General features: G+C 45.3%; 1 protein-coding gene across 3 annotated transcripts in view; it reads right to left on the bottom strand.

Moving 5' to 3' along the window:
- The window catches only part of cdh18a (cadherin 18, type 2a), a 52,255-nt gene that overhangs the window by 21,346 nt on the left and 16,721 nt on the right, over positions 1 to 14,188 (bottom strand). For all 3 annotated transcript variants that reach the window (XM_035799968.2, XM_035799971.2, XM_035799969.2), the window contains exons 3-4: positions 6,505 to 6,799; positions 5,960 to 6,079 (exon numbers count right to left, since the gene is read on the bottom strand). In XM_035799968.2, coding sequence (XP_035655861.1) covers positions 5,960 to 6,079; positions 6,505 to 6,799 — 415 coding nt within the window. The remainder of the gene's footprint in view (positions 1 to 5,959; positions 6,080 to 6,504; positions 6,800 to 14,188) is intronic.

Below are 14,188 nucleotides of genomic sequence, written 5' to 3' on the forward strand. Positions count from 1 at the left end.
AGTCTCCCGTCTCTCCAGCGCCATAAGATTCTCCCGTCTGTCCAGAGCCGCTAGAGTCTCCCGTCTGTCCAGAGCCGCTAGAGTCTCCCGTCTGTCCAGAGCCGCTAGAGTCTCCCTTCTGTCCAGAGTTGCTAGAGTCTCCCGTTTGTCCAGAGTCGCTAGAGACTCCCATCTGTCCAGAGCCGCTCGAGTCTCCCGTCTGTCCAGAGCTGGCAGAGCCGCCAGTCAGCATGGAGCCGCCAGAGCCGCCAGTCAGCATGGAGCCGTCAGAGCCGACAGTCAGCATGGAGCCTCCAGAGCCGGCAGTCAGCATGGAGCCTCCAGAGCCGCCAGTCAGCCAGGATCTTACAGAGCCGCCAGTCAGCCACGATCTTCCAGAGCCACCAATCAGCCAGGATCTGCCAGAGCCACCATTCAGCCAGGATCTGCCAGAGCCCCTCAAGTCCAGCGCTGCCAGAGCCTTCCTCCTCTCCAGCGTTGCCGGAGTTTCCAGTCTGCCCAGCGCCGCCTGAGATGGCCGGCTGCCCAGCGCCGCCTGAGCTGCCCGTCTGTCCAGAGCTGCTAGAGTCTCCCGTCTCTCCAGCGCCGTAAGATTCTCCCGTCTGTCCAGAGCCGCTAGAGTCTCCTGTCTGTCCAGAGCAGCTAGAGTCTCCCGTCTGTCCAGAGCCGCTAGACTCTCCCGTCTGTCCAGAGCCACTAGAGTCTCCCATCTGTCCAGAGCCGCTAGAGTCTCCCGTCTGTCCAGAGCCACTAGAGTCTCCCGTCTGTCCAGAGCCGGCAGAGCCGCCAGTCAGCATGGAGCCGCCAGAGCCGCCAGTGAGCATGGAGCCGCCAGAGCCGCCAGTCAGCATGGAGCCGCCAGAGCCACCAGTCAACATGGAGCCTACAGAGCCGCCAGTCAACATGGAGCCTCCAGAGCCGCCAGTCAGCCAGGATCTTCCAGAGCCGCCAGTCAGCCAGGATCTTCCAGAGCCACCAATCAGCCAGGATCTGCCAGAGCCGCCATTCAGCCAGGATCTGCCAGAGCCTCTCAGTCGAAAGGTGCCAGAGCCCCTCAAGTCCAGCGCTGCCAGAGCCTTCCTCCTCTCCAGCGTTGCCGGAGTTTCCAGTCTGCCCAGCGCCGCCTGAGATGGCCGTCTGCCCAGCGCTGCCTGAGCTGCCCGTCTGTCCAGAGCTGCTAGAGTCTCCCTTCTCTCCAGCGCCGTCAGATTCTCCCGTCTGTCCAGAGCCGCTAGAGTCTCCCGTCTGTCCAGAGCAGATAGAGTCTCCCGTCTGTCCAAAGCCGCTAGAGTCTCCCGTCTGTCCAGAGCCACTAGAGTCTCCCGTCTGTCCAGAGCCGCTAGAGTCTCCCGTCTGTCCAGAGCCGCTAGAGTCTCCCGTCTGTCCAGAGCATGGAGCCGACAGAGCCGCCAGTCAGCATGGAGCCGACAGAGCCACCAGTCAACATGGAGCCTACAGAGCCGCCAGTCAACATGGAGCCTCCAGAGCCGTCAGTCAGCCAGAATCTGCCAGAGCCGCCATTCAGCCAGGAGCTGCCAGAGCCGTCAGTCAGCCAGGAGCTGCCAGAGCCGTCAGTCAGCCAGGAGCTGCCAGAGCCGTCAGTCAGCCTGAGCTACCTCTCAGTCCTGAGCTACCCCTCAGTCCCGAGCTGCCCCTCAGTCCCGAGCTGCCCCTCAGTCCCGAGCTGCCCCTCAGTCCCGAGCTGCCCCTCAGTCCAGTGGGGCCCTTTGTTAGGGTTCCTAGGCCAAGGTCGGCGGCGAGGGCCGCCACTCAAAGGACGCTAAGGAGGTGGACTAAGACAATGATGGAGTGGGGTCCACGTCCAGCGCCAGAGCCGCCACCGCGGACAGATGCCCACCCAGACCCTCCCCTATAGGTTTAGGTTGTGTGGTCGGGGGCGCTGTCACGTTCTGACCATTGTTCTGGTGTGGTTTCCTTGTTTTAGTGTTGGTCAGGACGTGAGCTAGGTGGTCATTCTATGTTGTGTGTCTAGTTTGTCTGTTTCTGTGTTTGGCCTGATATGGTTCTCAATCAGAGGCAGGTGTTAGTCATTGTCTCTGATTGGGAACCATATTTAGGTAGCTTGTTTTGTGTTGGGGTTTGTGGGTGATTGTTTCCTGTCTTTCTGTCTATGCACCAGATAGGACTGTTTTCGATTTTCACATTTGTTGTTTTGTAATTTGAAGTGTTCAGTTGGGATTTATTATTAAAGAAGATGAACACTCACCACGCTGCGCTTTGGTCCTCTCTTTCACAGGAAGAAAGCCGTTACAGTACAAATTTGGCATTTCATATAACTGACGACAAAGTATTTTCCGCGAAGCCTCCTCTGAATCACGCAGAGATGCCAATGTCTGCAGACTTGTTACAATTTCAGCTTTGCGCAAAAAGTGATTTAGTCCCTCAGGGACCAGAAGAACATGGTTTGGCTTAAATTTTACAAAATTATTTAGTATTTTTTCATGTTGCTCTAAATCTGGCTGAGAATATCACAGTGAGATGAACCCACGATTGCTTAACTTGCCAGACTGTAACCTTTAATATGCCGTGTCCCAAATTTAGGGTGTGAAACCTGACACTTCAAGTCAGGTCTGCTGACAGAGTGGTAGCAAAGAGCAGATGGATGGGGCTTTCTGGCACTTAACCTGTTACTCCTACCCCCTACATTTTCGAACATTCTGTTAAAAATCGCGCAACATTTCAGCGCCCTACTACTCATGCCAGGAATATAGTATATGCATATGATTAGTATGTGTGGATAGAAAACACTCAGACGTTTATAAAACAGGTTAAATCACGGCTGTGACTATAACAGAACGTGTGTTTCATCGAAAAGCGCAGGAAAATCTGATCACTGAAAATGCGAAAATATATCCATGCGCCACTAGAACCCATTGTTGAATGTGAACCACATTAAATGGGGCCGAGGTTGCAATACCTACAGCTTCCACACGATGCCAACAGTCTTGTCATTTGCCTACGATTTGTTTCTTGGTCAAACGGGCACAAGGTTGCGCCTTTCTTCCGGTCTCCGACCGGATATTTTGGTTGGGATTTACCCGGACATTATTTCCAGACGTACAGCTATAGAATATACATCGCCTCGTGATCAATTTGATCACTTATTAACGTTTACTAATACCTAAAGTTGCATTACAAAAGTATTTCGAAGTGTTTTGTGAAAGTTTATCATCGACTTTTTTTATTTTAAAAAATGACGTTACGTTATAAAACACTATTTTTTTCCTTGATCACAGTCTTCATAGATCGATATCTAGGCTATATATGGACCGACTTAATCGAAAAAAAGACCCAATAGTGATGTTTATGGGACATCTAGGAGTGCCAACAAAGAAGATGGTCAAAGGTAATGAATGTTTTACGTCCCCTGCGGGTCTTTTGGGGTGTTACATGCTATCAGATAATAGCTTCTCATGCTTTCGCTGAAAAGCATTTTAAAAACCTGACTTGTTGCCTGGATTCACAACGAGTGTAGCTTTAATTCAGTACCCTGCATGTGTATTTTAATGAACGTTTGAGTTTTAACGAGTGCTATTAGCATTTAGCGTAGCGCATTTGCATTTCCAGATGTCTAGATGGGACGCCTGCGTGTCGGGTAGGAGCAAGTGGTTAAAGGTAATGGATCCTGTTACGTTCACATAGCACTTTGTATACCAAAATATCGCCATGAAGGATTCTAGCTTTGAAGACAGGCATGCTCTTGCTGTGTTTTCCCCTCGACTTTGTCATTTATTGTGACCAATTCAAACCCGCAGCCATCTCTAAAACTCGACACAATTTGAGTTATTGCCTCTGTAATCAGCAGTGTTGTTAAACAGCCTCATAATTTCAATAAGCATTTTTCTACGGCTGGCCATGCCTTCCACCTGGCTACCACTACCCCGGCTAACATCTCAGCACCCTCTGCAGCAACTTGCACAAGCCCCCTCCGCTTCTCCTTCACCCAAATCCAGAGAGCTGATGTTCTGAAAGAGCTGCAAAATCTGGATCTCTACAAATCAGCTGGGCTAGACAATCTGAACCCTCTCTTTCAAAAATTAACAGCCGAAATTGTTGCAACCCCTATTACTAGCCTACTCAACCTCTCTTTCTTATCGTTTGAGATCCGCAAAGATTGGAAAGCTGCCGCGATCATTCTCCCTCTCCAAAGGGGGAGACACTCTAGACCCAAACTATTACAGACCTATATCCATCCTTTCCTTTCTAAAGTCTTCGAAAGGCAAGTTAACAAACAGCTCACCGACCATTTTGATTCCCACCATACCTTCTCCACTATGCAATCTGGTTTCTGAGCTGGGCATGGGTGCACCTCAGCCACACTCAAGGTCCTAAACGATATCATAACCACCATCGATAAAATAAAGTTCTGTGCACCCATCTTCATCGACCCGGCCAAGGCGATCAACTCTGTCAATCACCACATTCTTATCAATAGCCTTGGCTTCTCAAATGACTGCCTCGCTTGGTTCACCAACTACTTATCAGATAGAGTTCAGTGTGTGAAATCGGAGGGCCTGTTGTCTGGACCTGTGGAAGTCTCTATGGGGGTGCCACAGGGTTCAATTCTCGGGCCGACTCTTTTCTCTGTATATATCAATGATGTCGCTCTTGCTGCTGGTGATTCTCTGATCCACCTCTACGCAGATGACACCATTCTGTATACATTTTGCCCTCTTTGGACACTGTGCTAACAAACCTCCAAACGAGCTTCAATGCCATACACCACTCCTTCCGTGGCATCCAACTGCTTTTAAATGCAAATCAAGCTAAGTGCATGCTCTTCAACTGATTGCTACCCGCACCCTCCCGCCCAACTAGCATTACTACTCTGGACGGTTCTGACTTCTGAAAACTACAAATACCTAGGTGTCTGGTTAGACTGTAAACTCTCCTTCCAGACTTTCATCAAACATCTCCAATCCTAAATTAAATCTAGAATCAGCTTCCTATTTCACAACAAAGCCTCGTTCACTCATGCTGCCAAACATACCCTCGTAAAACTGACCATCCTACCGATCCTCGAATTCGGCGATGTCATTTACAAAATAGCCTCCAACACTCTACTCAGCAAATTGGATGTAGTCTATCACAGTGCCATCCGTTTTGTCACCAAAGCCCCATATACTACCCAACACTGCAACCTGTATGCTCTCGTTGGATGGCCCTCGCTTCATATTCAGTGCCGGACCCACTGGCTCCAGGTCATCTATAAGTCTATGCTAGGTGAAGCCCCGCCTTATCTCAGCTCACTGGTCACCATAGCAACACCCACCCGTAGCACGCGCTCCAGCAAGTATATTTCACTGGTCATCCACAAAGCCAACACTTCCTTTGGTCGCCTTTCCTTCCAGTTCTCTGCTGCCAATGACTGGAAGGAATTGCAAAAATCACTAAAGCTGAAGTCTTATATCTCCCTCTCTAACTTTAAGCATCAGCTGTCAGAAAAGGTTACCGATCACTGTACCTGTACACTTCCTGTAAATAGCACATCCAACTACCTCATCCCCATATTGTTATTTATCCTCTTGCTCATCTCTACTTGCACATCATCATCTGCACATCTATCACTCCAGTGTTCATGCTAAATTGTAATTATTTTGCCTCTAAGACCTATTTATTGGCTTACCTCCCAACTCTTCTACATTTGCACACACTGTACATTTTCTATTGTGTTATTGACTGTATGTTTGTTCTTGTGTAACTCTGTGTTGTTGTTTTGTCACACTGCTTTGCTTTATCGTGGCCAGGTCGCAGTTGTAAATGAAAACTTGTTCTCAACTGGCCTACGTGGTTAAATGAAGGTGAAATAAAAAAAAACAGCCTGATTTCAACTATCAACCAATAAAACATAATAGAACAAAGCTATTTTATCACTTGGCAGAAACAATTCACACATGCAGCGTTATATTGCAGTAAAGTAAAAGGCTGGTTGGCTCACCGGTTTTAGGATCCACAGAGAAGTAAGGCTGTCCCTGCAGTATGCTATAAACAATCTTGGCACTGTTCCCATAGGTGGGGTCGTCTGCGTCTGTGGCTGTGACCTGAAACACTGATGTGCCTGCATGGAAGGAAAGGTTATATCAGTACTGCATTTCCACACAAAACCATACAACTAAAGTACAATGTGCCATGATTACAGTACAAACCACATTTACATACTGTAGCACAACTCGCTATATTGTCATGGTTTTCTTACTGTAAAACTATGTGCAAAAAATACCACAGAGTGTTTCTGTATTGCATAAAGTGCGGCAAAAATCCATGATTTCCCAATTAATAAAAATCCCGTATCGGGACCATCAAAATCCATTTACAGAGTTGTGCATCAATGCCTGACTGCCTCTGTGATGCAGCAGGGATCTGCAACAATACTGTTGACTCAGCTAATAGCGTGACTGGTCTCACAGTCAGGGTACAAAGCTGGCTGCCTCCAGTCAAATGCACCCAGCGTATTAAAAGTATGTTCTCAGTATTCGACCTTACCAACGTCGGCCATCTCGGGAACAGTAGCAGCAAACGGGCCATCTGGAAACTTGGGCGCGTTGTCATTGACATCCTGGACCTTGATAATGAATTCAGACTCTGGCTCTAGAGATCTGTTGGTGTAACGATCGATGGCCTGGGCATGTAAGACATACTGGCCTTTCTTCTCCCGATCCAGGCTCTTGGTGGCATGGATGTCCCCTGTGACCTCATCGATGACAAATATAGTACCAGCCTCCTCTCCAGACAGCAGGTATCTGACTGAGCCATCTCCTTTGTCTGAGTTGGAGTGCAGCTGGAAAGGAATATATGTTACAATACTCATGTGAACATAGAAAACAATACACAGGTATAGTCACCTCATCAGGGTTGAGGTATATTCTAGCCTCGTCAGTTTAGAGGAACTAAGGATTTCAAATGGAAGTGACAATCATCCTTTAAAGGTTTACCACAGAGGAATGTTACAGATTGTTAGTGAAGGCCGACAAGTAGCCTGGGACCTGACTATTTCTGCATTGAACAACACAGTTAATTAAAGGACATTTCAGATAGGTATCACTGCATACCATTTCAGTGTTTTTTCTGTATGTAGTGTAGACATGACTAATTCATACAAATATGTTATGGGGAATTCCCTGCAACACCAACGTTTGGAAAACCTTAACAATGCATACTTTATCAGTTACACTATTAAACAAACCATGCATAATTGTTGCCTGACATCTCACATGCAAACTGCATTATTCTACGACAATCCACACTCCTCAATTCTTTGGTATTAGGATAATACATACACACACACACACACACATATATATGTACTTTGTTGACATGTCGCCTAAGTATTTTGGCCTCGTGCCTGCCGTGTCTGGTAAATGTGTTTTTACAAACACTTAAACACTGAATGTGGGGTGATAGGTTGTTTGAGACAGGTGTGAAACACCCCATTAGCTTTCAAATTAATCAGATGGAATGTCATAAATATAGCAAACAAAATAGGACGTATATATTATATACGTCCTATTTTGTTTGCTATATTTATGATATTCCATCTGATTAATTATATATATATATATATAGCTTTTCAGACAGCTGATGCTTAAAGTTAGAGAGGGAGATATAAGACTCCAGCTTCAGTGATTTTTGCAATTCGTTCCAGTCATTGGGAGCAGAGAACTGGAAGGAAAGAGACCAAAGGAAGTGTTGGCTTTGGGGTTGACCAGTGAAATATATATATAATCTACAGTACCAGTCAAAGGTTTGGACATAACTACTCATTCAAGGGTTTTTCTTTATATTTACTACTTTATACATTGTAAAATAATAGTGAAGACATCAAAACGATGAAATAACACATATGGAATCATGTAGCAACCCAAAAAATATATATTTTATATTTGAAATTCTTCAAACTAGCCTTCTGTCACGTTTGTCGTATGAAGGAGACCAAGTCGCAATGTGGTATGCGTACATTCTCTTTATTAAAAGAATGAACACTGAACAAACTAACAAAATAACAAAATAACAAAATAACAAAATAACCGTGAAGCTATACAATGTAATGCTGACAGGCAACTACACATAGACAAGACCCCACACCAGAAAGTGGGAAAAAGGCCTGCCTAAATATGATATCCAATCAGAGACAACGATAAACAGCTGTCTCTGATTGGGAACCATATCAGGCCAACATAGACATACAAAAACCCTAGACATACAAAAACCCTAGACATTCAAAAACCCTAGACATACAAAACCCCCTAGACATACAAAAAACTAGAGTACCCACCCCAGTCACACCCTGACCTAACCAAAATATGTAGAAAACAGGTATCTAAGGTCAGGGTGTGACACCTTCCTTTGCCTTGATGACACCTTTGCACACTCTTGGCATTCCCTCAAACAGCTTCATGAGGTAGTCACCTGCATGTATTTCAATTAACAGGTGTGCCTTGTTAAAAGTTAATTTGTGGAATTTCTTTCCTTCTTAATAAGTTTGAGCCAATCAGTTGTGTTGTGACAAGATAGGGTGGTATACAGAAGATATCCCTATTTGGTAAAAGACCAAGTCCATATTATGGCAAGAACAGCTCAAATTAGCAAAGAGAATCGACAGCCCATCATTACTTTAAGACATGAATGTCAGTCATTGCGGAACATTTAAAGTTTCTTCAAGTGCAGTCGCAAAAACCATCAAGCGCAGAGGAAACTGGCTCTCATGAGGAATGCCACAGAAAAAGAAGACGCATAGTTACCTCTGATGCAGAGGGTAAGTTCATTATATTTAACTGCCTCAGAAATTGCAGCCCAAATAAATTCTTCATGAAGTTCAAATAACAGACACATCTCAACATAGACTGTGTGAATCAGGCCTTCATGGTCGAATTGCTGCAGAGAGGCCACTACTAAAGGACACCAATAATAAGAAGAGTCATGCTTGGGCCAAGAAACATCAGCAATGGACATTAGACTGGTGGAAATCTGTTCTTTGGTCTGATGAGTCCAAATGTTTGATTTTCGTTTCCAACCGCCTTTGTGAGACGCAGAGTAGTTGAACGGGTGACTTCCGCATTGCTGTGGTTCCCACCGTGAAGCATGGAGGAGAAGGTGTGATGATGTGGGGGATGCTTTGCTGGTGACACTGTCTGTGATTTATTTTGAATTCAAGGCAAGGCTACCACAGCATTCTGCAGCGATACACCATCCCATCTGGTTTGCGCTTAGTGGGACTATGGAGTGATGGGGTGCTGCATCAGATGACCAGATGACCTGCTCAGCATATGTGGGAACTCCTTCTAGACTGTTGGAAAAGCATTCCTCATGAAGCTGGTTGAGAGAATGCCAATAGTGTGCAAAGCTGTTATTAAGGCAAAGGTTGGCTACTTTGAAGAATCTCAATTATAACATATATTTTGATTTGTTTAACACTTTTTTGGTTACTACATGATTCCTTGTGTGTTATTTCATAGTTTTGATGTCTTCTTCACTATTATTCTACAATGTAGAAAATAGTAGAAACAAAGAAAAACCCTTGAATTAGAAGATGCGTCCAAACTCATGACTGGTACTGTAAAGAAAAACTCTGTTGTAGAACTTTCAAAAAAAGAGGAAGAAGACAAGAAGCTGCCTTGACATTTTGGGGCTGATGTATTTCCCTTGGTAGCCTAGCAGAACAAAGTCAATGCAATGTGTAAAATATGAATAAAACACTGGGGGCGCGGAACACTTACTCATTCAAACAGGTTAATCCAGCTCTATCGGGATTAGTGGTGCTACACTGAGTTGCATCATTGCAAAATACATTTGTTGTACTTTGTTGACATGTCGTATAAGTATTTTGGCCTTGTGCCTGCCGTGTCTGGTAAATGTGTTTTTACAAACACTTAAACACTGAATGTGGGGTGATAGGTTGTTTGAGACAGGTGTGAAACACCCCATTAGCTTTAAAATGGATCAGATGGAATATAATAAATATAGCCAACAAAATAGGACGTCTCCATTCGTTACAATACCCCAGAACATGGGCTGTATCACAATAATCTCTCCTTTCTCCCAAAGTGTGCACTTGTTAATTTCCCCTCAGAGATTTGAAAGGAAAGTAAGGGTATACAGAAACTTCCTCAAGCCCGTGCCTTCACCAATCTAATGCTTTTATATTTGTGGGGCGTAGTAAACAAGTGCACACTTCAGGAGGAAGGGGAAATTATTGGGATGCACCTATAGCCTCCATGTTTTCAGACACCTGTGGTGCAGAACCTGTAGGGATTTCTGTAAGGAGGGAAGTGAATGATGGATAACAAACCATTAAAGAAAAACTGTGAATCCCTTGACAGCACCAAAGCTGTGGGAGCTGGCTTGCATAATCTGTATAAGAACACAACTGGCCAGCCAAGTCAGTTGCCATATCATGAATGCAAGTGTTTGCTCTTCTGGAGAATGCTATTTCTCTACAGACACTGAGGGGAAATGTTCTGAATGAAGAATGATGCCAGAAGCTGCTGGCAGTTACAATCCTAAAGCTTTATTTTATATATTCCTCAGTGTATTGATTTTTGTTGCCTCCGCCTTCAACTCTTCACACACACCACACACACACACACACACACACACACACACACACACACACACACACACACACACACACACACACACACACACACACACACACACACACACACACACACACACACACACACACACACACACACACACAGGCTGCTCTTAATTCTTGGCAGCGAGTGTAATCCCTGAGCAGAGAGCAATTAGCTAAGACAGTGTTCACCTCCATGCCTCTTCCCATGCCTGAAGAGGGTACACACAGCAACCCTGTTTTCTACAGAATCACATGGAGAGTTTCCAAGATATTACTGCTGCAGATTCACATGAGAGAAGACCAATACAAACCAACAGAGGATCAAATTTACCACATGTAGGCTAAGTAGTTGTCTTTATTGTCCGCTTAGGACTCTAGAAAATACAGTGTACTAGGCTACTACACAGTAATAAACATTATTGCGTAGCACAAAGTAGGTTGAATGTACATATGAATCCAAGGCTGACGTTGTCATATAGTGGAAGTGGGTGGAACTGCTGTGATGTTCTCAGCAAGTTTGGGCCAACGCAAGCATTTACACTGGCCCATGACACTACTTTCACTCACAGAATATCCTGCCTGCAGTGACGGAGTAGCATTCGTTTATCTTTCGCTATGGTGCCTTTATTCACTAGCAGGGTAATGGGTTTACAGCTCATGACTGGTGCTTACCCTAGGCCCTGCGTTTTTAAAGAGATAAAATAACAAAACATTTCTCTGTCTGGGAGCTATGGGGGGAATAGATAGATACATAAATATATGGAACTAGCCACTGTGATAATACATCACCAAGGGCCTGGTTGCAGAAGAGATGCAGAGCACGATATGATTTCATGATATGTGCAGGCTATGTGTCTGCTGTCCACTTTTTCCATATGGCTCTTTGTGTAAGAATTAGTTATTGGGCTTGGCATGCCTTTTCTTCATAAAATTTCCTACAAGGGAAAATGCCATATCTGTAGGAAAGAAGAACAGGCTCAGTTGCTATACTGTAAGATCCTATTGTAAAATCCTACTACTACAACCAGTAATAGACTCTAACGGGCAAAGATGCTTCCAGTTTTAGAAGCAGTTTTAAAATAATGTGCAGTATGCACAGAGGCAGTAGCCTTGTTCGCAAAAAAGACACCGCATAGCCTACACATTTTTTCATGGTTTCCAAGTGGTAGTTGCTACTCCTATACGGACTCGGGAGAGGAGAAGGTCGAGAGCCGTGGGTTCTCTGAAACAGGACCCTGCCAAGCCGCACTGCTTCTTGATACAATGTCCGCTTAACCCGGAAGCATCAATGTGTCGGAGGAGACACAATACAGCTGACAACCAAAGTCAGCTTGCATTGCGCCCGGCCCGCCACAGGACTCGCTAGAGCGCGATGGGTCAAGGACATCCCGGCCGGCCAAACCCTCCCCTAACCCGGGAGAAACTGGGACCGCCCCATGGGTCTCCCGGTGTCGGCCGGTTACGACAGAGCCTGGACTCGAACCAGGATCTCTAGTGGTACAGCTAGCACAGTGCCTTAGACCACTGCGCCACTCGGGAGGCAGCCTACACATGTCTATCGTGGGATTTGTTTGAATTTCAACCTGAGGACACATATTCATAATGATGCCATTTAGAATGCACTTAAATAATGACATGGAACTGTCTGCACATACACTGCCAAGTTCACTGGTAGAGGCTTGTACAGAGGCTGATAAACTGCCTACGCTCCAAGAACCCTGATTCAATCAGGACCCTGCCCCCTCTGCTAACCACAAATTACACGAAGCACGATGATGGAAAGGTCAATTTTATGCTGCAGCAAGAGCTCACTGACAAGATTCTTTTATAAATTGGGGGGGTACACCAAGTTTTAGTAATTTGCCATTAGTGAACCAGGGTGAAGGGTTTGATGTAATCTTTGTCTCTGGGGTCTGATAAGGGATATTTTAATCATACAATCTCACACAGTGAGAGGTGACGGTACTAGCAGCTGCCTGCGAGACTCGGCAGTACGAACGCTACTCTGCTGCACCAAACACACGTCAAATCCATTGGTTGATAAGAGGTTGGGATGCCTGTGGACTGGGGTTGTAACCTGTAATCTAAATCAGAGGGAAGCAAGGGTAGTTTCAACAATCAGTGTGCAGTACATGTCTAGCCTATACAGGGAACAGCTAGCTACAATATACAGTGAGTGTACAAAACATTAGGAATACGTGCTCTTTCCATGACAGGTGAATCCAGGTGAAAGCTATGATCCTTTATTGACGTTACTTGTTAAATCCACTTCAATCAGTGTAGGTGAAGGGGAGGAGACATGTTAAAGAAGGATTTTTATGCCTTGAGACAATTGAGACATGGATTGTGTATGTGTTCCATTCAGAGGGTGACTGGGCAACATGTAAGTCCCTTTGAAAGAGGTATGGTAGTAGGTGCCAGGCGCACTGGTTTGAGTGTGTCAAGAACTGCAACCCTGCTGGGTTTTTCACACTCAAAAGTTTCCTGTGTGTATCAAGAATGGTCCACCACCTAAAGGACATCCAGCCAACGTTAGGCCAGTGGTCGAAAATGGGTCATTGACGAAAGAGGACAAAGGAGGCTGACAGGAATTGCGCAGAACAACAGAAGGACTATGGTTAGTCAACTAACAGTCAAGTACAATATTGGTGCACAAAGACCCATAAAAGAATGCATAACTCGTCGTACCTTAACACGATTTGGGTATGGCAGGCGACAACCTTACAGAGTTCCACTTCTTTCAGCAAATAACAAGAAACTGCGATGCAGTGGGCTAAGGAACGAAAACACTAGACACTGGAGAATTGGAAAAACATTCTCCCGTCTGATGAATCTCGATTCCTGCTGTTTCACGCTGATGGGAGGACTAGGGTAAGGAGTAAACCACATGAGTGCATGCATCTATCATGCCTCATGTCAACATTGCAAACTGCTGGTGGTGTGATGATGTGGGGTGTGTTTTCATGGCACACAGGGCCCCTTGATAAAAGTGGATCAATGCTTGAATGCCACAGGATATCTAGAACATCATTGTCAATCAGGTGCATCCCTTCATGGCAGCAGTGTATTCATCTGAAAAACATCCACAGTATAATGCCCCATGCCACAAGCGTAGGATTGTCCAGGAATGGTTTCACAAACATGAAAGGGAATTCAGCTTACTGCAATGTAATGCCCAGTCACCAGATCTCAATCCAATTGAGCATCTGTGGGATGAGATGGTACGTGCTATTCGGAGTAGAGGTCCACTACCAGCCAACTTGACACAACTTTCGACACCTTTTATAGTCCATGTCCCAACGAACTGAAACTGTTCTGAGGGTAAAAAGTGCAACTCAATATTAGGAAGGTGTTCCTAATGTTTTGTACACTCAGTGTCGACAGTAGCTGTGATGAAGGAGAAGGCTATATGGCTAACTAGTCATAGCAGAGCAGAGTTGGGATCATTCAGATAAAAATATTTGTTTTATCCATTCATCACTCTGACACATCTGAATCTGTGAAAAGTACAGCACAGTTTTCTAGGACAGGTCTGTCTGGGTCTGGACTGCACTATTTGTACTCCATCCTGACTGAGCCTCTAAGGGGAGA

This window comes from Oncorhynchus keta, chromosome 23 (genome assembly GCF_023373465.1).
Source record: "Oncorhynchus keta strain PuntledgeMale-10-30-2019 chromosome 23, Oket_V2, whole genome shotgun sequence".
Lineage (NCBI taxonomy): Eukaryota > Metazoa > Chordata > Actinopteri > Salmoniformes > Salmonidae > Oncorhynchus > Oncorhynchus keta.